The sequence below is a fragment of the Haliotis rubra genome, unplaced genomic scaffold, assembly GCF_003918875.1.
Source record: "Haliotis rubra isolate DU_JTF1 unplaced genomic scaffold, ASM391887v1 Scf29, whole genome shotgun sequence".
Taxonomy (NCBI): domain Eukaryota; kingdom Metazoa; phylum Mollusca; class Gastropoda; order Lepetellida; family Haliotidae; genus Haliotis; species Haliotis rubra.
Genome location: NW_025766957.1, coordinates 2977949 through 3004784, shown reverse-complemented (window position 1 = coordinate 3004784; position 26836 = coordinate 2977949). Strand labels below are relative to the sequence as shown.

The following is a 26836-nucleotide window of genomic DNA, read 5'->3' as shown; positions in this document are numbered from 1 at the left end:
GTGGTGAGGGAGTAAACGAGGACGCTTGAGGAGCCGTCTTGCCCTCAAACCACCGGAAACGAGACGTTTGTTCACCGTTTCCCGAGTTCCACCAGTCACTTGTTGCCATTGTTGAGTTGAGTTGAGTTGATTTGAAAGGAATTTCTTCGAGCCAAGCCCAGTAGATAACGGTCTCCCCTGGCAGTGGTCTTCCTCGGACGACCAGATCTGGGTCTATCCTCAACATCACCAGTATTTCTGTACTTTGAAAGTAGTCTGCTCATTACACTGTAATGGAGGTTAACAGCAACTCCAATTTGACGTAAGGGCATACCAGCATCACGCATGCCAACAATTTTCCATCTAACAGCTGGGCCATTCTGATGTTTCTGAATATCAGTTTCAATTTCAAATTACAAGTGACAAAACCATGTTAATGACGTTGGCTCCCACGTGATGCAAACACATGGAAATCTCGTGCATGATCGTGAACATTGTGCATGTTTCGTGGAGAGTTATTGATGGTGCTACATTTCAGTAACAATTGTTTGGCTCAACAAAACACATTTCGTCAGTTATTCATCATAGTTAACAGGTGTTGCTTAACTTTTTACCATGAGTATAGATGGAATATTGCTGAGTGCGGCGTAGAACTAAACTCACTCACTCTTGCACAGCGCAGATGGCGACTTGGTGAGCGTTGTTAGGAAATGTGTCCTTGAGGCCGACCGTTTGTGGCGGTGGAGTGATGCTTTGGGGTGGGATAACGAGTGCTGGGCGTATACCTTTGCTTGAGACCTTGGTCAAATCCCCCAGTCACTCTCGGAACTCTGCCAGGTGCTTCCACAGATACGAAATGCCATTCCACAAGACTTCTTGCGACGTTTGATTGGCTCTATGAGGCGCATGTGTCAAACATGCTTCCACGGTCATTGAGGACATACAGGTTATTGACTGTGAATTTAATTTTGACCGTTCTCTCACTGTGACCTCATTAGCATGTGTCCTCCAGAAAAGTTTAAAATGTGCCATTTGTAGTCCTATTGTGGAAATTATTTTCTTGCAATATTCAAAACGTCTCATAAAAATAAATGTTGTTAATTCACATATCTAACTTCAAGCCAATCACAATAACTTTTGCCTTTGAGTATATTTGATTCTGTGGAAAATATCGCGAAGGTACTGTTGCTCCGAATATATTCCGAATACGTTGTGTTGTGAAATGTTCAGCTATTAAAGCAGCACGGTGTTGCCAGCATTTTCCAGTTTTGGAGCAAGAAGATACTTTCGTGATTTAATGGCCACGAAGGACACTCAGTGTTTCGTTGTGGTACTGTGGAACTTTACGTATCCCAACAAAATATCATACCCGTGAAGATCGGGGTTAGAATTGATCTTCAGCAACCCAAACTTCTTGTAAGACGCGACAAACGGGATCGGGAGGTCAGGCTCCCTGACTTGACATTGATTCCCAGTTGCGTAGGTAGATGCTCATGCTGTTGATCACTGGATGCCTGGTACAGACTTGAGTGAGTGATCGAGAGAGTGAGTTGGGCTTTACGCTGCTTGCTTTTAGCAATATTCCAGCAATATTACGGCGGGGGACACCATAAATGGGCTTTATCCGGACCTAATAATTTACAGATCGAGGCCATATAGCTAGAATATTGTAGCTAAGATACATAGCGTTCACTGACGAACGCTGTTCATAATCAGTGAACGCTATGTATCTTAGCTAGAATATTGCTGCGGCGTTAAATAACCAACCAACCAACCAACAAAATATCAGCACCCACCAGTTACTAACTATAAAGTGTGTCTTTCAACAAACCTGAAGCACGTATTGGTGATATCTTAGGCAGTAGACATTTATAAAAATGAGACCACTGTCGTTAGATATTTCTCACAGAAGCATTGGAAAGTGTTTGGGGAATGTGTGTTGCTTTAAATTAAATCTTTCAATTACCTGCTTTCACTACTGTCAATCCAGTCTTCGGGGAGAAGTCAGTAGTAAGTGCTGCCCTTTTGCCCTATAGCTTTGTTTTCTGTTTGCCATACCCCAAACTCACTTGACCATTTTATTCCGGTGAGCTATGTATAAAATAGAAATACTAGCATTTTGCGTACATTTTTAGCGGTCGGCGGTAAAAGATTAGATAAGTAGAGTTACTTACCTTATAATCATTCGGATTTTTTACAATATATTTTAAGTCTCGGAATGCCAAATGCGAATAAACTGGGTCCCTTTCCCCTTTTGAATTTCCTACAATAACGTTCAGGTCAGAAAACCAGTTTAAACGATTGGGGGCGCGTAACTCCACACAGCGACCAACTTCAGTGTAATTCATAAGAGATCTTTGTGACGGTTGTACGTGCTGTAATAGAGCTTTGTAATCCCTGCGTGTTTGTCCGAAGTTTTCCGAAGGTTACCCACAATGCCTTCGTGTTTACATCGTTGCCAAGGAAGAGTTGTACATGGAGCGACTGTGTTGTATCTAAAGAGCAGTCAATGTAAACGGAACACTATCTCATTGGAAGGAAGACAAATATACCAGAAAAATGAGCGAGTTCAAGGAAGTGAATAGTGAGAGGCGACAAGATTGGCATGAAACGAGCGCAGGTGTTGGCCATCATTACAGGCCGGGATATTATTTTCCCAATTCTGAATTTCAGGTAACCCTTTATAATCATACAACTGTCAAAATAGGTCAAATTATTGTATGATTAGCCAAAGATATGATGGTATGGTATGACTATACCATGGACGTAATGGGTAGATGCACGAAATGTGTTCCTATCTTTATTATATACCATAGAAAATGTGCATTAGGGTACTTTATAAGACAAAGTGATAATAAATAATAACGTCTGCAGTGCTTCAAGATTAAGCGCAAAAGGCACACTATCCTAGCGAACAATTCCAAATATTGTAATACTGGTAGAAAACCTCAGGGATTGCAGGAACTCATTACTTGTTCCACTGGTGTGCCAGTAGTGATGTGGCATTGATTTTACTTGAGATAAATGACAATTGGCTAGCTACTCTCATCCCGGCCTAATTCCCACTAGCCACAACCCCTTTAAAAATGACCACTCCCTAACTGTCAATTTCAAAATGTCTTTTTGTATTAACTGCCAAAAAACTAATGTTGCTATATCTGTACCAGTATGTTATATGTTTGCAGACACAGTTGAGAGAACCATTACCATCAGACCTTGCAAAACCAGATGAAATCACAAGAGATCAAATATTCCAGACAACTTATGGAAATGCACATGACAGAAAATACCCTGGAGGGATGTTTGCCAACACTGTTCACAATAAAGCTCCAGGACACTGGAAAGTGAATTATGTCAAGGATGTTGCTGAGAAGGTTAGAACACTTCACATTCATAGAATATATTTATTAAGTAACAGAAAATAGAGTTATGTGAGAATGTATAATTAATTATACACCTGGACACCTTCTGCCATTTTGGTAAGTGATATGCACAAGTGATATATGGCTTCCAAATTTTATTGCCCCGGCACAAATGCTTACAAAAAAGGTTATGGAAGCAACTGTTATTTCTACTGAAGTAATTGAAAAATATATGTTTGTTAAAATGAATGTCACTGATCAGGTTGTTACATGAAATTATTGAATGGTATTTGATATGTTAGACATCAGTTCTTCGTTGTCAATATATACATTCTTCATAGTCCTGCATGTAAATTAGCAACCTTATTTCTCAATCTTTCAGCTGGGCAAGGGTGGATGGCGGAGACCCCTCACCATGGGAAACCAGCAGAGTGAGACCCAGGATAAGTTCTGTGCTGCCTCTGGTATCAGGGAGAAATACCACTTTGAAGATTTTGCTGGACCCCAAAACTTTATTCTACAAGATCATCATAAGGAGGGGCCTTCAAAGGTTTGTCTTATGTGAAGAATAAGTTTTGATGACAAATAGAGTATCACCCTGCTGTTTTTGGTGTCAAATATATCACCACTCATCAATAAAATGTTGATACTCCTAGCAAAGTTTGAAGTTCGAAATAAACAGTGTTTGGGCAATACAGTTGACAGTCATTGCTTTTGTAATACTAAGAGAAAAGCTGCCAAAACAGTTTATGTAGACAAATCAGTGTGAAAATAAAATCAAGTTCTTTTGATAACCATTCGTTTATTATACATAAAGCATTCTTACTATAGCTTAATAAACAAAATAACAAATGGTTTGATGACAAGGTTTTCTCATGTTCTTAGAATTAAAGTATTAATAAAATGTTTATACATGCTCAGAATTACCTCACCAGAATTCTTTTCCTTCCTTTACTGAAGTCATGATATTAAATAACTGGATGTCCTTTTCTTCAGATTGAAAATTACTTCAACAATCAGAACTTTCTTTTGTCTATAGCCAGAAGTATAACACTGTCAGTCATGCTACAGTCTCTTCACACAGGCAGCTCACCTAAATTATTTTTGTAAATTTCTCTTTCAGTATGGCCGTGCAACTACACAAAATCCCAAGCTCCAGGGCAAGCCATTCTACGTCCGAGACAAGGGTGTGCTGTCCCTGCTTGACCCCTACTTATCCACCACTCAGAAAGATCATCGTTCGTTCAAACCTGATGAGCTCAAGAAATATCCCAAGAAAGACATAGCAACAACTTGGCAGTGTGAGGACATGCCAAAATCCTGGGGCCATGGTCTCAAACACAAGTGAGTTCTGGTGATGGATATACTCATCCAAAACAGTATAAACAAAAAAACGGTTTTGTTAAAATGTTATTTTATGTTTTGATTTTATTTTGATGAAGGTTGAGATTATAGATGCATTATCAAGGGAAACAAGAACCCGAGTGCCTCAGGCATTGTAATTTGTATGCAGAGTTATGTCCCTTTGAAGTCAGGAGTTGCTGCTTGTCAGTTTGAATGAAAGATTCAGTCAGATTATGAACTTTCGTTTGTCAGCACCAAATGTGTATGTATCGGTAAAACATACATCTTTTTGCCCCACAATTCAAGATACTGGCCAGTATTTGGTAGTACAATTAAGCCCATTTCTGGTGTAGCATTGATATTCTGGAATATTGCTAAATAGATGGCCAGTATCAGTGTCATAGTACAACATGAAAGTTGCATGATGTCATTACCAGTGTCATAATTCTATATGAAAGGACCCTTTTATATAGTACTATCACCCTGGTAGTGACCATTTATCTTGTAGCTGCTATGTTTACCTTACAAGGTCCTTTGTTACTAACAACAAACACTGAGTTCTCCAGTGCACTGACATACTGCAACATGATTACTGAAATACTGTTGAAGCACTGTGTTAAACTTACCGGTAACTCACTCATTTGAATTATAATTTGTTAAATTAGGAAAGAAACACTGAGTAATTTCTGAAATTACATTAATAAGTGTAGAACATTGAAGTAACAAGTAATGGGTTTGTTAAACAATACTGGAATATCACACTGTTTATGTAGTTTTGGATCCAAGCAGCATATAAAATATGGGTAATGCACACCATTTGTACAAACAGATCAGTAAATGGCTTAACATACTTATGTATAAAATAAATATATGACATACAGACACATTTTCACAACACTGACTTTTCTTCCAGTCCATTCCCTAAAGATTCTGTACCACGAGAGCCCCTCCCAATGAGAGACACCATGATGTTCCCTACAGCTACAAAGATCCCACGCCAGCCCAAAGCAATGGTGCCAGTACCTCACTCGTAAGTACCTGTATATCATTCACACAGAGTCAAAGCTTCAACAAGTGGTTTCCAAATGTGTTAAGCATGTGTTTAATTCAAATGACAATTGATAAAGTCTGGAAATGGTACAAATTGTACTTGAAGTGCACTAGCATAGTTTCCATCAGTGTAATCTGCTGTGTAATCTTGGCATGAGGTCAATAATTAAAGGCACAATGTCACACCACACGTCTCTAAAAAAGGGAATGCATTTCTCGCAATAATACTAACTATCAGCCCTCAGGGAAGCTACCATATTATTTATTCAAAAAATAATTATGTATAACAATATTGATTATAATATTTAATTATAAAGTTTGAATGAATTAATGCAACGTTGCATTAAATCGACTCTCGCGCCCTCAACCAGCTGAACATTATGTCAAGCAAACCCCATAGAGTTATGTCCCTTGGAGCGCTCTTTACGAAATATCCTACGCACCACTAGTGATTGAAACCAGTTGGGCAAACACCGACAACACCGCGTTGGCACGGAGAAATGGTTTACATACCACAAATGGCAAGTGTTGTCTGTTTGAAACTGTTAAGCCTTCGAAGTTTCAATTATCGAATTCAGGCAAGTCGTAATGGAGAGTCTTTCAATGGTGTTACATACCACAAATGGCAAGTTACATCGACTTAGTTGTCTGTTTGGAAACTGTAGAGACGCGCCACTGATCCGCCATAACATGAGCCTGTCGAAAGTTTCAATCTATCGCCATGCGAATGGTCAATGATTGTCTCCAATCACGAAGTCTTGAACGCCACACCATGAAAGGCAAGTCAGAGGTTAAGGGATAATAAGTCTTTCATTGTATCAATAGGAAGCTAAAATGAGTGCATATGCCCCCTATATATAAAATATAGGCCAAATATTGTTGAAAATGTGTGACATTGTGCCTTTAAGTATGTGTGTGCCATCATTTTAGCGATAAGATCACTTTGTAGAACCAACCCAGGTGATACTAACAGAGGCAGAGATGTAATGTTTATCTTTTTCACTGACCAGGGGCTTGAAGACTGAATACTCAGACTTGTACATACGTCCATCACATGTTCGGATGAGGGAGAACTTCTACTGCCCAGTTGACACGCCCTTCACCCTCCCTAATGCCGGCACCAAGTCTGTTATGACCGCACCCAAGATGTACAACACAGAATATCAGAATGTTGGCAGCAAGAAACCAGTCATTGTGTAATGTTTGGACATGTGCAAGATGTGAAACAACCAGTTTGGATGTTGTTGTTTTTTCAGAGCTATGTTTGCGTGGCAATTGTCAATATGGGATAAACTTTTGCAGGTTTACATTTGGGAGGACTGAAATGTTTGGGATTTAATTCAACCTGTAAAACAACAGATTTGAATTCTCTTGTAAAGTGTCAGACGTCTAATTCTGCTGATTTTGCAGTAAATTTACACCTTGTATTGTACACTGTTTTGTACATCAGTTTTATCACTTGTTACATATATATTTGTACTTTGAAACATTTTATAGAAATTACATTTTACACATTTATTCAGATTATCAATTACATACATCATAATTTGTAAAACTGTAAATGGCATAATATATGCACATGGCTTGTTAACCATATTCATGTGAAATAACAGTTATTGCTGTTTTCGTTTTTGAGTGAAACTGAGAAAATGATGTTCTTCATCAGTACCTCTGTCACAGATGGTAATATCTGCCATTTTCACTGGCTTGAAAATAAATGCATAGAAGAATTATGATGAACACAAATAAGGGGAAATAATAACAGACTAAGTATCATTTAATTGATACCAGCACTTCTCATCATGTGGGTATGTACATATACTGAAGATACTGCACATAGAAATGTAAATATTCTGTAATAAAATGAGAATATGCGTGTGTGATAAAGAACAGTCTCATCTGACTCATGCTATTGTAAATATATATATTTATGAATTCCAGTGTGAGTTTGTGTTTTTTTAGTGAGTGATGGGGCATTAATAGTTTCTTGTTCAAGATGGAACAGCTCGCTGACTGGGTTCACACGTCATCATATCCCAATTGCGTAGAACGATGTTCATGCTGTTGATTCCTGGATTGTCTGGTCCAGATCCGATTCTTTACAGACTAGCTGGAATATTGCTGAGTGCGGCGTAAAACTAAACTCACTCACTCAAGATGGAACATTTCAGGGTGAAGAGTTATATCCCTTTTCCGCAAGATTTCATGTTATTTAATTACTACTTGTATCCTCTCTTAACCTACAGGGTTTGGTTGGGCCCTTGTTTGGGTATGGTACAAGTTTGCCATGAATGCTCCTGACTGTGGGTTGGATGTGACCAGACTATGAATATTGGTTTGTCAGCACACCCAAGTTGTGGGTTACATCAATGTGGCTCCTTCTCAACATTAGTGATCTCTTGCTTTGGGCTCATCTTCAGTCACTCACTAACTAAAGCTGTTTGAGAAGGTGGGATTGGAGGCAGTGTTTGCAATACAAAATCAATTAGCGAAGCCTATGACACACAGCAAAGTTTTTATTTGTTAAAGACTGATGTTGACAATCCTGAAATACCAGGAAGTAAACCTGTAAGTTCTTGTAACATGATGGATCATGGATGATTCCCAAACATTAATAAAGAAAAAATATGGGAAAGATTCCAGTCAAAAAACCCTAGCAGATAATTTACTGAAGGCCACAAGGGCCTCCAAATATTTGAAACTGCCGGCCCGATACAATAACAACCAGCACTGGGCCTCTGGTCCGGCAGTTATTGCGAACACTGATTGGAGGTGAGAGACAGGTTTGACAAGCTTTGCATTACCAGTCAACATGTTCTTGCAATAGAAGTACATAGTAGCACAGTGTTCATTCTAGGTTCCTGTGCCTTTTGCAGACTGTGTGGTTATGTGGTACACTGTACAAGTATGGGTAGGTCGTGTTGGCATATTCATTGATTTGGGTCAGCTTGGCAACTCATGCAAAACTTGAAACTAAGGCTGAAGTGAGCTGAAAGTTTAGAACCAGCATTACAAGTATATTGCTCTGTGCAGCATTAAACAGCAATACTTTCAAAGGCTTTCACAACAAGTATGAGATAGTGGGTCTGTGCCTGTTTTCTGATATGGATTCTGTATGGATACAATTAACACTGGATGTAAACACACTTCACATCAGATGGTTCTCAAACTTTTGTGAACAAGTTATGACATCATGACATAAAAAAATGGTTTGTATCAACACCTATGGATGACATTTACAAAATAAAAATGTCATAATATCTAGAAATGATTTTACCTCATTATCACCCCTTATTCGTTATTTTTGGGCAAAGGGAATTTCTCAGTAAAATTACAGTATCTCTGCTGAAGAAGCCATTTCTCAAGTGAAGATGCTGGACTGTCTGTGGTGAGATCATTCTGATCGTATTCTATTTCTTTCTGTAGGCTGAAAAACATTATTAGACTGTATTAAATTAATCATAAAATCATCAGTACTCACAACTAATTACCTGCCTCTGCATGATAATATTGTCCCCAAACTTGGCAACAATACCTACAGATGAGTCAGTAAGTTGGGTTTCATTGCAGATTCTTTTGGATAGGGGTGGCATTACACACATATATCTAGTACATCTGACCTATGAAAATTTTATTTCCTGCTTTGAGAAAACAGCCATGATAGAAATTGTGTTTTAACATGCTGACGACAATGGACATCTTTCATTTTGAAATCGGGAAGAGCTGTTTATGCCTTAGCAAATATTCCAACTTTGGTACACTGAAATTTACATAATAAAATCTTTCAGTTTTTCTATATACATTGTATATATATATATGTTTTTTTAAATATACATGTATTTACAAACCCTACTCGACTGCCTTACCTGAGTATATTCTGCCACACCTGGCTGGCTGTAAGTTCCCCCCGGCGGACAGACAAGATGACACTCCTTTCCTCACTCCCCTCTTCACGGAAGACATGGACTGGCCCCTTCTTGACCACATCTCTGACAAGATTGATTTAAGATTGACTTTACTCCAAACTGAGACTCAAGGCAATCAGAATTGAAATCATTCTAAATCCATTTAGTTTTTCAGATAACTAAAAATATGATAATATACTACAAATGACTAAAATCTCAATGAAATCAGATTATTTACTCTGATATGTCTCTGCCTGAACAACTGTACCCATGTACATTGTATTCTCATAACACTGAAACACTTTCAAAAAGGATATGAATCCTTTGAAAGGCCTTATGGTTGTCAATGAATAGCATTAACCGATTAAGCATTTAGGCTTCAAGCGATAACCTATCTCTGTTTCGAGATGATGATGATGATGATAGATGGGAGTGAGTGAGTGAGTTTAGTTTTATGCCGCACTCAGCAATATTCCAGCTATATGGCGGCGGTCTGTAAATAATCTAATCCGGACCAGACAATCCAGTGATCAACAGCATGAGCATCGATCTGCGCAATTGGGAACTGATGACATGTGTCAACCAAGCCAGAGAGCCTGACCACCCGATCCTGTTAGTCGCCTCTTACGACAAGCATGGGTTACTGAAGGATCATTCTAACCCGGACCTTCACGGGTAGATGATGCTGTTGATGTTACTGCTGCTACAATTTATTGTCAGCACTACAAGAACAACTACCAATATCATGTTCATCAACAGAAGTATACTCCTTAATATAATACCTTGCATTCTGAAGCAGTCTGATGATGATGTAACAGAGCTTGTTGATTTTAGCTGGAAGGTCGCTGCAACCTGGGTTTTCATCGCACCACTTCCTGTACTGTTTAACCCCATTTGACCCCTGAGCATCTCGCAAATACTTGTCCAGACATTGTCTACATGTGGTAAAGAATATATAATAAAAACAATAGGTAAATCAGAAAAAGGAAAAATATTTTAAAACATTGAAGATTAGGGATGGGAAGTAAAGGTCTATACACAGGGGCTTGTATGTGCTGTATGTCTTGTTTTTTAGCTAAATCTATTGGCTTGAAATGTGTGCATACTTTAAATGGGATAAATACAGTGAGCATTGTTGAATTCGCCCTGAAACGAACTTGGTGTGTTGACCTCGTTACATCCCTTTCCTTCTATATAGTGCTGAGACCCCGTTAGTGACAGTACATATAGTCTGTTTGACTTCATTTGAGACCGATGAATTGCTCACAAACACAAAATCTAATAAATGCAACAAAATCAAACTTTGCACAGTCACATGAAATCAACAGACCAACTCTCATGGTTTGTCTCAAAATTTTTGACAACCGAATAAAACAGTTGTTTAACACACGATCATTAATTTGTTGTCACATTTCGCTATTTCTTACAAGGGGGGACCACTTGCTGGTAGAACAGTTTGGTGTGCGAGTTGTTCGTGTGAAATTGAAATTTGACAACAAAATACTGACTGTGTGTTAAACAACTTTTTTATTCGGGTGTACAAAATTATGAGACAAGCCATCAGAGTTGGTCTATTGATTTCATGTGACTGTGCAAAGTTTGATTTTGTTGCATTTATTACTGTTTGTGTTAGTGAGCAATTCATAGATCTCAAATGAAATCAAACAGACTATACCTTGATGGCATTTTTTAGCGTTACAAGTCCCTGTTGGTCTATATGGACAGAACAGTGCTTCAGCCAGGCAAGAGCCATTGCGCCATTGTGCCATTCACACTAAAAAATATGCAATGGCACTTTTTTTCAATGCTAGAGAGCCCATTGGCGCAACATTTAATATAATCCACAGGTCTTCTATACCATGGTTACCATGAATGGCATAAGTCTCAACTGCATTGGTACACATGTTAGTAGTTAAGATGCCAATTGGCAACACTCAAAAAAATTCTGGCTGAAGGACTGACAGAAAGTTAAGCAAATAAACATTACTTATTTGTACTTGGTATCCTGGTTGTCCTTTTAACAACTTCCAATGTTCAGATTAGTACTGCTGCTAAATATATGAAACACAAATTGGTATGTCACACTATCACAGAAGAATGATTACAAAAATATATCAAACTGATTGCATTTTTGTTAGAATAAACATTTTAATACATATTATTCACCATTTTGCAAGAGCACCAGTCATCAAATTTAAAATCATAGTAAAATAAATAATTGAGATGACTTGTTCAGCAAAAGACCCTTTTAGATGAGACTCCTTTATGATATCCTTAAATATTGTCTATGAAAACCAAATCAAATGCCAAAACATTAATATTTGTTTTATTAATTCTCTGAAAAAAACCTTTGTCAGATGGACCAGACCAACTCCAATTAAACTGAAAAGAAGCCCCAAGTGAGATGGCACGTTCATCCTGAAACTGTGGCAGATCTGGGACCCATTCCACAAATCAATCTTAGTGCTAAGGTGGTCCTAACTCCAGTGTGTTGACATAGTCTTATGATAATCATAGGGCTAAGACTGTTTTAAGGAACGATTAATGAAAGGGCTTGATGGAAGATCTAGAGTGAGTGAGTGAGTTCAGTTTTACGCCGCTTTAAGGCATTATTCCAACAATATCACAGAGGGCGACACCAGAAATGGGCTTTACGCATTGTACCCACGTGAGGAATGGGACCAGAGCCAATGCTTTAACCACTAGGCTACCCCACCGCCTCTGGTGGAAGAGAAAGAATATGGTTCAGGGACATGGACTGTTCCTGTAGATGAATCTGTGACTGACCTTGTCAGCATGAGTGGAGCCAGTTGAGTGAGTTGCCGCCACTGTGTGGAGCTGTGGATGATGGTAGACTGGTGGAGGTACAGGGTCTCCACACACCGTGGGTCGCCTCCACACAGCAGCTCACAGTACCGGTGCAGCTCAAGAATCGTGTAGTCACATCGCTCTCTATCACTGTTCTGAAACATGTCAAGAACATTTTTATAACATTTCAGTGTGCTGGTCATTTAAAACATGCAGTTAGACTGATTTCTTTCAGGATGAGAAATGTAAATTTGAATGACTAAAGACTGTCCAGATTTAATGGAAGGGTTGTCTACACATGACTTAACTTTGTTGCCATGGTTACAAACCAGAAATAATCATCTTTTGACTGATGCTCATTTTGACAATCCCACTGAGAACCACTTTAGTTCATATCCTTTAGCCATTGTGTTCACAGATCATAGGTGAAAATAAATAATTCAGTTTAGAAAGCCCAAAGGTCCCAGAAACAATTTGCTGGACAACACTTTGGGCCCAAACATACTGTGCAAAAATGCCATTATTACATATTGGTACTTCAGAAGATGAAGCCAACCAATGATACAGAAATGGGTCCTGTCTAACAAGTGAGTGAGCGAGTATAGTTTTACACCACACTCAGCAATATTCCAGCTATATGGCGGTGGTCTGTAAATAATTGAGTCTGGACCAGACAATCCAGTGATCAACAGCATAAGCATTGATCTGTGCAATTGGGAATCGATGACATGTGTGAACCACGTCAGCCAAACTGACCATTCGATCCCGTTAGCAATGTGATATGGTTTATATCAATGTAAAACTATAGAATTTACATGAAATTTAGCACCATGATTGCTGGTGTGACACAATTACTTCAGCCTTAAAAGTGTCTTATGGAAATAACCCTGGACATGTCACTGGCCATCCACCTTGATTGTCTGTTTTGGAGGCCTGAAGCCCAGGATGCTGGCAGTGTCAGCCTGATACACAATAAATACATCAATGTCACTCTCGGGCCCATCCAGGTTGTATCTGAAGGGAAGAATGATAAAACAAAAGATTACCCTGCACTAAAGTGAGTGAGTAAGTGTTATGATACATAGTACTACATTTAGCACTTTCTTTAGTGGTAAGCAGAAAGGTAGAGCTTGTAAATATTACATTTTGAAAGCAGATACTTTCTTAAAAAATGTGTGTTGACATGAAATATATCATCATGGGTCGATTAAAGTTTAATACTAGTACTCTGTGGCTTGTAAGGAGGTTTCAACTTTTGTCATTGATTATTGATATATTTGATATCAAAAGACACAATGGTGATATTTTGTTTATCAACCAAAATCATTGTACCAAGTTGATCATTTTGCAAACAGTAACAAGCAGTATCTTGAGTGTACAGCTAACCAGCTTCAGTGGTAAAGCGTTTTAGAGGTCATTTCATTCTCAAATTTCTCTTCCCAAAGCATAATCTGTCAAATTTCCCTTCACAAAAGCAAAATATCACGTACCTCTGACTTCCAAATGGACATGCTAAATGAACTCTGCCCAGCTCCCTCTCAACCTTCTCAACAACACTCGCCCAATAGTCCTTCACACTCCCACTGTCATCTAATGCCAGGAAGGGAGGTGGAAGTTGAGCATGCTTTTCATCCTCTTTTTGTTTACGTTTCGAAGTCAATTCACTGTATAATTTTTCAATAAGATGGCACATTTTCTCACCAATACTTGGTGATACCTCTTGCCAGTTTCTTGACTTATTTACAGAGGTACCATCTGGAAGCATGAACTCAGTTTCCCTAAACGGAACACACTGGTCACTGAATTCACTCACAAATAAACATTTCCATACAACTCGAAAATAATGCCACTGAATTGTCTCCCCTGATTCTCCATCCACTTGGCCTTTCTCATCTTTGTGATCTGGGTCATAGTCCCCAGGTCTGTCAATCATTTCACAGTAACCATGCCAACCATGGCAGTTGTTCACACTGAATATCAACACCACGTGACCCTCTTGGAGGCCTTGAGATAGAACGGTTCTTGGCTGTTCTTGAGAGGTGGTTCTGTCTCTACAGGCCCAGATGCCAGAAACACAGCACTTCTTCAGAGATGCGATGTTGGCACATTTAGCAATGAAGTACCTAGTTTCAGGATTCTTGGTCTCAGCCATCAGGAGAAAGTTGGCACCTGTAGGACTGAGCAAACAAATGGTGTCAGGAAGCTGAAAACACATAAATTGTTGCTGAATGAGAAAATATTGTAAACAAATAGAAATATTGCTTCCTCAATAAGAGGCGACTTACAGGATCGAGTGGTCAGGCTCGCTGACTTGGCTGGAGTTTAGACTTGGCTAATAGGCCTATATGCCAATATCAGAGTGACAGCTACTCTTGAACCGTAACTACCGCAGCGCTCCAAGCGGGCAAGAGGGCGCAACTCCAGGAATGTTTCCCATTGCATAGAAAGAAGCTCATGCTGCTGATCACTGGATTATCTGGTCCAGACTTGATTATTTACAGATCAACAGCATGATCATCAATCTACGTAATTTGGATACGATGACATGTGTCAACCAAGTCAGTGAGTCTGACCATCTGATCCTGTTAGTTGTCTCTTATATGACAAGCAAGTTGCTGAAGACCAATTTGATCTAACCCGGATCTTCACGGTTTGCAGTGTATGTAAGTTCATGAGATGATAATTGTAGAGAGATAAGGGAGTAGGTAACACCAGTCCCTGATAGAGATTGTAACTTACAACTTGTCAAGTCCTGTCAAATTCGATTCACCGTCTTCACTGATTATAAAAATATGTGAATCATAGATTAGAACAAAATGGACTTAAACTATATTCTTTCATGCTTTGTTTTAGGTGCCGGTAGTAGCGTGGGTACCCGTGAAGAAGAACAACATTCTGCATACAAAATAAAGTTTACACTCTCAATACATAGTAACTACAAATCCAAAACATTTTAGAATTTAATATTTCTAACTGACATGTTCTAAAAAGTTATAGACACATTCTCTTTCATAAACGAAAAGAATAGGGCTGGACGAAATTAACTTAAGCGCTCATAAAAGCAACCCGGAAATGGTTATAATATAGAAGATAGTTACATATATGTTCACCGAATAAGAAGACAATCAGAAAACCTCAGCACAACTTCTCACATCTGTACACAAACTGATAAGTGTATTGTCCGTGTAGTTTGCCTGGACGTTGCTCACATCAGTGCAACATTTTGGACATTGTGCAATGGAAATCGCCCTTGCAAGGGAGGTAACTTAGACAGGCTATTGTAGAACGTAATAAACCACCTATGCAGCTAACCATTTCAGGTTCGAATCACAATTAGAATGAGCAAATGTTGTTTTCAGTCATTATCGCTTTGTTATGGTTTTAAAAGAATAACTATACCGCATACGTGTTGAGGTACTGCACATGCCAATGTACTGGTAAATGTACAGCCAAATGTACTGCCAAATGTACTGGCAGCAATGGCCAGGCCACAATAGCAGAGGCGTCAGTCAACTTCATGTCAACAATACCACACAGTGTAATGTTGACATGAAGTTGAACTCGTAGCGCAATCTGAAAAACGATACGAACAACAAAAATATTGTCTGTGTTGTTTCTCTTCCTGTTAAAACGTATTGTCAGGCATTTTCAGGGTCATTTCCACTGTTTGAAACTTTATAAGTCTTTTTTATAACAGAAACTGGATGTAATGAATGTGATGTAACAGGGACGGTGGATATACAACAGAACAAAATATCCTTTTGCTTATTTTGTGTTTCATTTTGTTTGTCTGCTTTATTCGCGGTTATTAGAGACATGTTGTCTGAGGACTCAGCCATGAGGACAAACCTTGATATCCATCAACAGGTAGCATCGTGCGCAATTGGGATCCATCTCAACCAGGCAAATGTGCCGTTTGTTCGTTACGACAAGTTTTTTTGGCTGCACTTACTGCAATATTCTAGATCATAGAGATATGTTGCTGAGGCAGTCTGTAAATATCCGAGACTGGACCAGACAATCCAGTGTTTGACATCACGAGCATCGATGAATGCAGTTGGTATATGATGATGATTTTTTCATCATCATCATCATCATCATCATCATCTACATTAATCATAATTATAATCGTATCTTCTACTACTGAACTGAAACATTAGGATTTCTAAAGGTGTCTTAAGTAAGTGAAATTTAACTATTTTAAATTTCGAATTAAATGCATCCCGAGCAATAACTGTCTTGTTTTTTAAAGCAAAATATGTTGAAATTTCTTGGGGTTTTCAAGTCAGATATGAGATGAACAACAGGAATGACGAGTCCTGGTTTGAACGCTTGTGTGCCATAAAACGGCCTTTTCTGGCGTGTACTCACGGGATCAGACTGATCAATACACTTCGTAAGTCCATATCATGTTTTTTTTCCGTTTATACGTATTGTTTATGGTCACAGTTAGTTTTAATTTTGTGGATTTGGTTTTGTCTGGGCCAGACAATCCAGTTGTCAATACCACGAGCATCGGACATGGATTTGGAGGGGCGTCCTGGGACGGCTTCTGTATAAACTAAGTTGACACTCTGATATAAATGGAATACACCTTCATTATATATCTATAGACACTCAGAACATACAGGGCAGATGCTTTTTTCATTTTATACGGTGATTTCCACGCTTTTACAATGTATGTTTATTCGCATCTGTTTCGTGTGTTGTGTTTTAATTGATAAAATGTGTAATATTCAGTAATTAACTTATTTTTACATTTATTTGTTGTTTCTAACCCCGTTACAAAGATATTTCAACTATATGATGGCTACGTGTAAATAACAGAATCTGGACGAAACAAACCCCTGATAGATATCATGAGAAACTGTTCACACAGTTAGGTTACGATGACACCGTGTCACCGAGCCTCACTACCTGGGAATCTGTATATATTGCTGGAATATTGCTAATAGCGGCGTAAAACTAAACTCACTCACACTCTCACTATAGAATCCCTGGACCACCCCATTCACGAGGTCGCATCTAACGATTAGAACGGGTTACTGGGAATCTGTTTCGAATTGGAATCACTTCGGGGTAAACAAATTTAGAAATCTCAGTTAATGTTCCTTATTTATTTGTTGTATTTTCTGTGACTCAGCCGGATATAAACAAGAAAGTCTTCTTGTGGTCATTGAAATCGATTACACTTGACAGTAAACAAAACATTGACCTTTAGAAGCCACAACTATGCAATTAACCTCTCTCTCTCCACTGCCATATTTAATGGAAACCACCCCCGCCTCCCATTGTATAGGTGATGACGTCAGTGAACTTAAATAGACACACGGTTAACATGGTTACCTCTCGGTAAACAAACTGCCTTACTTCCTCTAATCAGCGCCCTCATATCTGCATGCGTAGATCCCATGCATTGTGTTTAGGGGTGGCGATAAAGAGAAATGGTGGTGCAGTCATAAGATATCTGTCTTTGAAAAGTTTGTTAACGCTTATACTTCCTATCCAAATTGAAAGTTCAGGTTCCCTCACATTATTTTAAGAGTATAGAAGATCGCGCAGTAAAATTTGTGTGGATGGTTCATACACCCATGTTGCCTCTAAGTACACTCAACCATGCATCTAATTTAGCAGGCAACGCGAGCACACCTAAAACAGCACATACATGTATTTTGTTACATATCGTCTGTATAAATCTGGACGCTAGTGCTTATTAGAGGAACTACGGTTATCTCAACTGTCACGTTAGATGGGACAAGGTGATACCGACATCATTGAGAAAAAAATAAAGTCAATGCATGTCATTTTTATGTTTTCTTTTTCTAAATTAATTCGTTTCTTGCTGACCTTGTCAACCCCGAGAAACGATCAATGTTTTGGGCATCGATAATTCAAGCCCCTGGTGACACATGACAAAGCAAAGTTCCGACATTTCGTTAGTGTCCGAAAGTCGTTTGACGCTGCAGTCGACAATATTTAGGCTACGTCGCGACAGCATTTAAATAATCGAGTCCGGACCAGGCAACCTAGAGGTTGACGTCATGATTGACGATTCGGGGAGTCCTATGACAAACGATCAACCCTGTCACATTTAGTGACCATCTACATCTCGTGAGACAGGCACTGGGGTCAAGGACACCTATTCTGGCCCTAAGTCCTTGCTGGACTGAGCACAGGGGCGTGTTACGCTTAGAAACAGCGTTAGAAGGACATATAGGTATATAGACCCTACCCTAGTACTATATAAAAGGAATCTTTTATATAGTACTAGGGTAGGGTCTATATACCTATATGTCTTTCTAACGCTGTTTCTAAGCGTGACACGCCCTTGTGGGACTGAGTGACTGACCATGCAAAACCTTTCATCGCGCAATAGTGAGTGAGTGAATGAAAATGGTTTTTACATCGCTTTTAGCAATATTCCAGCAATAAAACGACGGGGGACACCAGAAATGGACTCCACACGTTGTACCCACACGGGGAATCGAACCCGGGTCTTCGGCGTGACGAGCGAACACTTTAATCAATAAGGTACCCCCATCGCCCCTAATCGCATTATAATCAATGTTTCTATAATTTCACCACAGCATGTTACCTTCACGTTTGATGAATGGCAAGATTTTACCACTTTGGTAAATCAAATGGGTATGGCCTTGGCGAACTGAGTCTGTAAGTAATCGAGCCTTGACAACACAGACCAGTGGTTGACAGAATGAGCATCGAGTATCACGACAAGTGATGGATGAATGCTTGGGATGTATATTCTCATGTAAAATAAATGGAGCTATTTAGCCAAGAGGCTGTTCTGAAAAATATGACTCGTTCGATTTCCCACATTGTTATAATGTACATAGTTCCGTGAAGGTCCGGGTTAGAATATTGATCTTCAGTAACCCATGCTTGTCGTAAAAGGCGACTAACGGGATCGGGTGGTCAGGCTTGCTGGCTTGGTTGACACATGTCATCGGTTCCCAATTGCGCAGATGGATGCTCATGCTGTTGATCAATGGATTGTCAGGTCCAGACTCGATTATTTACAGACTGCCGCCATATAGCTGGAATATTGCTGAATCACACAGGGTCTACGCGTGCGGATATGAGGGCGCTGATTAGAGGAAGTAAGGCAGTTTGTTTACCGAGAGGTAACCATGTTAACCGTGTATCTATTTAAGTTCACTGACGTCATCACCTATACATAGTGGGGAGGGCGTAAAATTAAAGTCACTCACTCTCTATAATGTACAGAGCACATTTCCGGTCTCCCGAGCCGCAATATGGTCGTGATATTGCTAAAATCGTGGCCAAACCATAAGCCTACTCATTCGTCTACTACAATGCATACCCTGGAATCATCGCTGTTAACAGCGTTCCTTAAAGGGAAACAAAACCCCATCTTTAAATATGAGTCGGTTGTTCCTTCGCGGAATACGAATGGCTGATTATGGATTATATTTTCGACAGGTTTTACTTGTGTTCAGCGTTATTCTCGCTGCGCTGAGCGACACCTATCGGAGGATCGTATACATAGAATGAGAAGCTGTCTTCTATGGTTGAAACGGTATATTCTCTTACACGGTACGGTACAGATTGCGATACAAGGCCTCCGGTTCGGTCCGTTTCGGTTCGATATATGAGATATGATCATAATGCAGAAAAGAACAGAAACGCATAGATTTTGACAAATGATTCAATTTCTAAACATTTTAGAAAAGGTTTAAAAAGGTTTATGAAATGACGGTACGAAAACCGAAAATACAGATTTTTTGGATTGCATTGCGGTATACCGAACCGTATTTTGCCTTCGGTTCGGTATATATACCGTTTCACCCCTACAGTGTCTTCCATAACAAAGGATATACACTAGAGAGGTACAGCTAAACTGACGTATGTTTTTATTGTTGATTAATGTATACAAAACTAAAATGTGAAGCTTACGACGAACATCAAAATTATGCACATTGAAAAAGGTACACAGTATCCCTTTAGAGAATTCAGCTATGGCACTTACGACTATCTTCTTTTTATTCGTTATCACGACGTTTCAGAGCTAATTCTTGCTCGTTGCTCGTGACTCACCTGATGAAGGAGCAAGAATTATCTCAGAAACATCGTGATAATGAATAAAAAGAAGCGTGTCATGTATTCATGTTCGTCCAACTTCTTAAAGCCTTTCAAGAACTTTGTACTTCAGTATACAGCGATTATACGTATTATTTTCGTATCATACAAATAACACTAACGAATAAAAAGAAGTTGTTATCCATCAAACATGTCATGTATCCATGGATTACATAACTGTCCATACACATTTACACACATATATACGAATTTGCAAGGTGACACATACACGTATTTGCAAGGGGGAAATGGTTTTGTAAGCATAATCCGACGAAATATGAGAATTGAAAGTGATTCCCCAGGTTTTCAATGATTCATTCCCCTGCTCGTCCGAAACGTTATTTGTTGGGTGGCTGACGCTAATTGACACCCGTTGATGAGTAAAAGCCTGGGCCTAGATATTCGAAGCTCTCTTAGCGCTAAAATAGTCGTAAGTTAATGTTAATCTATGGCACATACGACTATCTTAGCGCTAAGAGATCTTCGAAAATCTAGGCCCTGGAGATTTTGATTCCCCTTAAATGCATAACCCAATTCTGAATCAAGCTTTGAATTTTGTGGATGAAAAGATTTAAAAAACAAACAAATCCATATAGTCAGTGACAAGCGTCAGAAGCGCACCATTGCAATGCAAATTGAAACGGTATCTTCCCATTATGACTACTCCCAGTTTGACTACTCATTGAAACATTCTCCGCTTACACATAGCAGTAACAAATGCGGCTAGGGAAATGGCCAAACTACCATTTTGCATAAAAAATGTATATAAATTGTTCCTCTGAGGTTAAGTTTCTTAAGGAAATAAATGCTGGAAAAGCGGTCTGTAGAAAATCATATCGTAGATCGGAATAATATTCACATTCACGTTTAGAAATGTATCTCACCCTCGACGCACGAGCGATCACATAGCCTACATACACGAAGTTGGAGTGGTGTTTAAATCACGTGACCCTCATTATGCTGTCGCAGTCAAGTCGCGTTGTTTATTACGTCACAGTCCAAGCCAAGACAATCGATGTCGTCAGAAGTGGGAAATCTGAATACACGTCTTTTCTTTCGAAGGTAAGCAAAGTCATAATAGTTGCTTTTACAAACAGGACAAATGAATTAGAAAAGAAATGGTAAATAATAAATATAATTTATTACAAAAATAGCCCAAAGTCTATTTTCATGTCAATACAAAGCATATAAGTTTGTAGTTGTTAGTCCAAGCTCACTGAACTGCTCCTATCAGGAAAATTATGCGAAATGCTTTCGAGGGACGTGCGTTTTAGATTCATAACAGAATGTGTAGTGACCTTTTGAAAATCCTTTAACATTGTAGTTCTTGTTCACTACTAAGACAATTACACCTCTTCAAGTTTTCCCCTATTTTGTTCCAGGGATTATTGTTTTCAACAACCAAGATGCTCCTCTTACCCTTCTTGGCCATGGCAACCCACGAAATCAAGAAACTGATGGCATTACGTGGTAGGTACCCAGCTTTTATTTTTTAGCTAGCAGGTTTGCTTTTATCAATATGTACGTTTTTCGGTTTTCAATTTATAAAATAACCAACGCCATCCCCTCACCAAACTAGATAACAATACAAACACAAACAAGAAGCAAAATCAAACAGAAAATAATTACAACAAAATTTAAATGGAACAAACACAAAAGGTTTATAAAGGTATTGGGAGCCAATTCTCCACGTGGATGTGTAAAATCACACTTTTAAATGTTTCCTATGCCACCCCCTTGTGTACTTTTTGTTTTTGGTGAAGAGAAAAAAGATAGACATCAGCTATCTTCTCTAACATGTGTCCCGTGACGATCCGGGTTAAATTGGTCTTTATAGTAACCCATGCTTGTCGTAATAGGGGACTAACGGGATCGGGTGGTCAGGCTTGCTGACTTGGTTGACACATGTCATCGTGTCCCAATTGCGTAGATTGATGCTTATGCTGTTAATCACTAGACTGTCTTGTCCAGACTCGATGATTTACCGACCGCCGCCATAAACCTGGAATATTGCCGAGTGCGGCGTTAACCAACCAACCAACCAATCCTCAAACATGCAACAGTATACCAATTGCGTCATAATTTCATGTTTCAGACCCTGACAAAGTTCCCAATGATGACCTCCTCGTCAGGGGAGTTTATGTTGTCCCAGGCCAGCCTCCCTCGTGCATGCCTTATCATCTGGACGACCTGATCCCCTCGCCGACAGACCCTAACAACCACGTGTGCGACGACTGTCGGTCCGCCGCCAACATTTATTGCCCACCGGTCTGGACGGCCATGTTGTTATGCCGACACGCCAGAACCATATAAAAGATCTATGGAGGAGAGTTCCTTGCCGGCAAAACCTAAGCCGGAATTAATATGAAATCTTAATAAATGATATGACATGTTTGTGTGTTGTCGTTGTGTTTCCACACATATTTGTTCATATGAAACATTTCTGTTGTACTGTTTTTCAACAGGTAATGTAGTTTCTCCTTAAAACCTATTACTGTTGTAGATGAAACAAAACTATGATTAGTTCTTTGCATGTTTATAGATTTCGTCATTTTTATTATAGAGACTACCTGTGCTCCTTTTATCAAGTTTTTAAAACAATTTAATTTGACAATCCACATGTATTCATTTCTTTATTAAATGTTAAATATATACGTAAAACAAACAGTGTCACTATGCTTAGGGTGTAGGCCTCATTTAACAGAAATGTTAAAAGTTATCATAATTTTGTTTTGATTTTCCGTGTGTAAAACCTCACATGGAAAATCAAAACAAATTAAAAGATGATAGTTTGTTAAGTAACGTTTATATTTTGGAGACAAAGGTTATGGATCTTTTTTTCCAGAGTTGGTCTGATGTTTTCCTGACATTCTGCGTTGAAATGAATGTTTCCTCATGAACCGATTTGGAGTTAGATTGTGATTCATCGGTATCATTTTGACCCAAACAGACTGTATGTATATATTTTGAAGATTTCTGTACTATTACTTTTGCCAGTATTTAGCCTACGTATACTCTAGTCAATATACTAACGTAAAAAGGTCACAGACTGTGAGAATATGGAATCGAACGTGAGACATCTCACTGTACGTAGAGCCTTCAAGAGCGCGGCCGGAGTCCCGAAATATATGTATAGTGTCCCCAAGTCCCGTGAGTCTCTACCACACCTGGGGAGGTGGGGTAGCCTAGTGGTTAAAGCGTTCGCTCGTCACGCCGAAGACTCGCCCGGGTTCGATTCCCCCCATGGGTACAATGTGTGAAACCCATTTCTGGTGTCTCCCGCCGTGATATTGCTGGACTGTTGCTAAAAGCTGCGTAAAACTAAACTCCCTTACTCTACCACACCGGTGGCATACAAACATACAGTTTCATATACATGCTGATAATTTACATAACAGAAGTAAGATGCCATTGTGGACGTTAGAATGTAACACGTTGCATACTGATTGGCTAATACATTTAATAAATATTCTACAGTACAGGTCTTAACTGGACGGATATTTATCGCTGACTTATCTGCAAAGCAGCTGGGATGGGCCCGAGGCGTCAATCAGTAATCCATAATGACAAATGGCGGAGCGGTAGAATGAAAGGGCCGGTCAAGCTGTGACCCTACATTATTTCATAATACTTTTGTTGTGTGTCGTCAGTGCGCCAACTGTGCCAGGAGATATTTTAATGATTAACTTTCATCTTTATATGCCTTTATGTTTATAAGTTATGTAAATCTACATCCACATTCTTTAAACGTCAAGGGGGCGGTGGGGTAGTCTGTCTCACAGTCCCTGAACCACATTATGTCCCTACAGCCTAGCCTTCCCTGTAGTGCTAAAGCCCTAAACAAAGCAAGTCTAGATTTCCTGAGGTTCTGAATCTCTGGTCTCCTTAGGGCTCCTTTTCAATTTAAATGGGCTTGTTTGTTACTATCAAACTTATATATATTCAGAGACTAAGCCTTAGTCTAGCGGTGGGGTAGCCGAGTGGCTAAAGCGTTCGCTTGTCATGTCGAAGGCCCGGGTGCGATTCCCCACATGGGTTTAATGTGTGCAGGCCATTTCTGGTGACAGACAATCAAGTTATCAACAGCATGAGCATCTATCTACGCAGCTTGGATACGATGACATGTGTCAACCAAGTCAGCTTGCCTAACCACCTGGTCAACGTTAGTCGCCTCTAACGACAAGCATGGGTTGCTGGAGACCAATTTCTACCCGAAATAACGAAAAACCATGTTTCTGAATACACGAAATAGCATAAACTACCGGACAAAAGAAAAGATACATTTAAAAAAAGGAACTAGTAATTATTAAGTATTATCCAAGCGTTACAAGGCCAAAATCAGTCGCCGACCGACTGCCAACGCGTAAAGTGTAAAACACAGCTATTCATGATAACCGAATCACATAAATCACCATCCAGTAACAATATATTGTTGGCTTCATTTGTAGCTACAGTCATACATGGGTTCATACGTCCTTAAGCCCGTCTGTATATGTGACTTATGATATTGTGGTGACATCTTGGCAAATATACAGCCTGTTACATAAATACATGTGTGGCCAAGGATGGAATTAATGATGCCATAATTTACCGTTTTCTCGGATGGGATACAGGAATGACACAAACAGAGGCAACACATAATCACATTTATCCTGGCTTTACAATGGGTAAGTGCTTGCGTGTGGTTCTTCTGTGATGTTAATTTCAGTCTGTGATTGTGGGAATATAATAGAGGACATGACAGATAACAGTGTAGGAAAGATGTAGAAATTCTAGCCTCTCCACAGGACTGGCAGGTCAAATTTTTAACCAGTCCTGCCAAAATCTAGCCTGTCCTCCAAATATAAATAAAACACATTCGGCAGTAAATATTCAAAAAGGTTATATTAATTATATATATGTCATTGGTTTGCTAAAATTGACCAGACATGAGGACGGACTAGATATTTTTTTAACCCGTCCTCCACAAAATTCACCCGTCTCGGACGTTGGGACGGGCTATCTTTCCTACACTGCAGATAACATGTGTTTATTTCACCGAGTGACACAGTAATGGTGTCATTTCCACGAGGCACACTGGGTCTTCCACATGTCCTAAGTCCCAATAATAAGTTATGAAATCAAAGTCATCAAGAAAACATGTAAAAAGGGCAACACATAAATAAACTTGCCCCCATTTTTAAAACAAACTGTTCTTAATCTCATTTTGAGAAATCGTTACATTTGTTCGACAAACCATTCTGTGGGTAAAAGAATTGTGTCCACTCGTGAAGATCCGGTTTAGAATTGGTCTTCCGCCAGCCATTCTTGTCGTAAGAGGAGACTAATGGGATCGGGTGGTCAGGCTCGCTGAAATGGTTGACACATGTCATCGTATCCCAATTGCGTAGATCGTATTCATGCTGTTAATAACTGAACTGTTCCAGGCTATTATTGACAGACAGCCGCCATATAGCTGGAATATTGCTGAGTGGCGTTAAACAACAAACCAAAGGAATTTGTCCTGTAGTTGTACCGGGATCCGTTGACGGTGGTCGAATCCTAAATTTGTATCGATTACGAGCTTTGGTATGTCAGCTCTATACCCATGCTTGTTGGATTAAATTACAGTTGCAAACGTCTGAGATAACTTCGGGCTTCCGCCCATGTTAAGATGGTCCACTCGCCATGATAGATCAGATCTTCATCACTCACTGTTACCTGGAAATTAAATACTGATTTTAACAGTGCAACTACAGAATGTTCATATTTCGTTCAGAGCAGTTAGATATATATTCAATGATTTGTCCGACTCTCCCAACAGACAATGTTGCTTTTTTTTCATTTGGTCACAACTCTAACACAGAAGCGGCATCGCCTAGGCAATTCGTTATTGTGAAAGTTAATATTAATAATATCACACGTCAAAATGAACATCGAAAAAAATCCTAATGGTCCAAACCAATTATAAGGTTTTTGCTGGCCTTTTCGACATTTTAACGCCCAATAACAGTTTAGATATGAGCATTAAAATAAGTGCGGTTGATATTATTATTATTTTCGCTCTTCGTGTGGTTAGATCAATTATTAACATCTATCATATATGAATAGCCAATGACGTTCAGAAACTGATCATATGTACCTTATGTTATACTTGGGATCAGACGTTCTAAGTAGAGAGCAAATTTAAGTACATGGTCAAAAAGTAAAAAGAAAAATTCAAGTGCTATCCGAGATGTAAAAGACACAACACATACGCACGCACACACACGGTTGTTTTTTTTATCATTA

The 26836-nt window shown here is 39.2% G+C and overlaps 3 protein-coding genes across 7 annotated transcripts; 2 read left to right on the top strand and 1 right to left on the bottom strand.

The window, feature by feature from the left end:
* Positions 1 to 2429: 2429 nt before the first annotated feature.
* Positions 2430 to 7672, top strand: LOC124281845. Its single transcript, XM_046717848.1, has 6 exons — positions 2430 to 2652; positions 3165 to 3353; positions 3724 to 3891; positions 4465 to 4685; positions 5599 to 5715; positions 6746 to 7672. Exons 1-6 carry the CDS (start codon positions 2539 to 2541, stop codon positions 6933 to 6935), a joined length of 999 nt encoding a protein of 332 aa, XP_046573804.1. The 5' UTR covers positions 2430 to 2538; the 3' UTR covers positions 6936 to 7672.
* Positions 7673 to 9010: 1338 nt separating this feature from the next.
* LOC124281844 lies at positions 9011 to 21512 on the bottom strand. 5 transcript variants are annotated; one of them, XM_046717845.1, is made up of 7 exons: positions 21451 to 21512; positions 13939 to 14625; positions 13360 to 13462; positions 12428 to 12603; positions 10423 to 10575; positions 9602 to 9724; positions 9011 to 9162 (listed from the first exon to the last, which is right to left on the bottom strand). In XM_046717845.1, the coding sequence occupies exons 2-7, from the start codon at positions 14598 to 14600 to the stop codon at positions 9027 to 9029; spliced, it is 1353 nt and encodes a 450-aa protein (XP_046573801.1). In that variant the 5' UTR covers positions 14601 to 14625; positions 21451 to 21512; the 3' UTR covers positions 9011 to 9026. The 5 variants fall into 5 exon arrangements, with proteins under 5 accessions (XP_046573801.1, XP_046573798.1, XP_046573800.1 ...); XM_046717842.1 differs by lacking the exon at positions 21451 to 21512 and adding an exon at positions 15547 to 15721; XM_046717844.1 differs by lacking the exon at positions 21451 to 21512 and adding an exon at positions 15559 to 15721.
* An 11-nt stretch (positions 21513 to 21523) lies between these two features.
* Positions 21524 to 22909, top strand: LOC124281880. The gene is made up of 3 exons (XM_046717896.1): positions 21524 to 21628; positions 21949 to 22036; positions 22662 to 22909. The coding sequence occupies exons 1-3, from the start codon at positions 21524 to 21526 to the stop codon at positions 22877 to 22879; spliced, it is 411 nt and encodes a 136-aa protein (XP_046573852.1). The 3' UTR covers positions 22880 to 22909.
* Positions 22910 to 26836: the final 3927 nt, after the last annotated feature.

What these genes read in the sequence shown, in the direction of transcription:
- LOC124281845 (XM_046717848.1), top strand. Translation starts at nt 2,539, where the DNA reads ATGAGCGAGTTCAAGGAAGTGAATAGTGAGAGGCGACAAGATTGGCAT. An exon ending in ATAAGGAGGGGCCTTCAAAG is followed by an intron (nt 3,892 to 4,464) that starts GTTTGTCTTATG and finishes TTTCTCTTTCAG; the next exon opens with TATGGCCGTGCAACTACACA. An exon ending in ATGGTGCCAGTACCTCACTC is followed by an intron (nt 5,716 to 6,745) that starts GTAAGTACCTGT and finishes TTCACTGACCAG; the next exon opens with GGGCTTGAAGACTGAATACT.
- LOC124281844 (XM_046717845.1), bottom strand. Translation starts at nt 14,600, where the DNA reads ATGGCTGAGACCAAGAATCCTGAAACTAGGTACTTCATTGCTAAATGT. An exon ending in CTCCAAAACAGACAATCAAG is followed by an intron (nt 12,604 to 13,359) that starts GTGGATGGCCAG and finishes GACATGTTTCAG; the next exon opens with AACAGTGATAGAGAGCGATG. An exon ending in GTGTGGCAGAATATACTCAG is followed by an intron (nt 9,163 to 9,601) that starts GTAAGGCAGTCG and finishes AATGTTTTTCAG; the next exon opens with CCTACAGAAAGAAATAGAAT.
- LOC124281880 (XM_046717896.1), top strand. Translation starts at nt 21,524, where the DNA reads ATGCTGTCGCAGTCAAGTCGCGTTGTTTATTACGTCACAGTCCAAGCC. An exon ending in ACACGTCTTTTCTTTCGAAG is followed by an intron (nt 21,629 to 21,948) that starts GTAAGCAAAGTC and finishes ATTTTGTTCCAG; the next exon opens with GGATTATTGTTTTCAACAAC. An exon ending in GAAACTGATGGCATTACGTG is followed by an intron (nt 22,037 to 22,661) that starts GTAGGTACCCAG and finishes TTCATGTTTCAG; the next exon opens with ACCCTGACAAAGTTCCCAAT.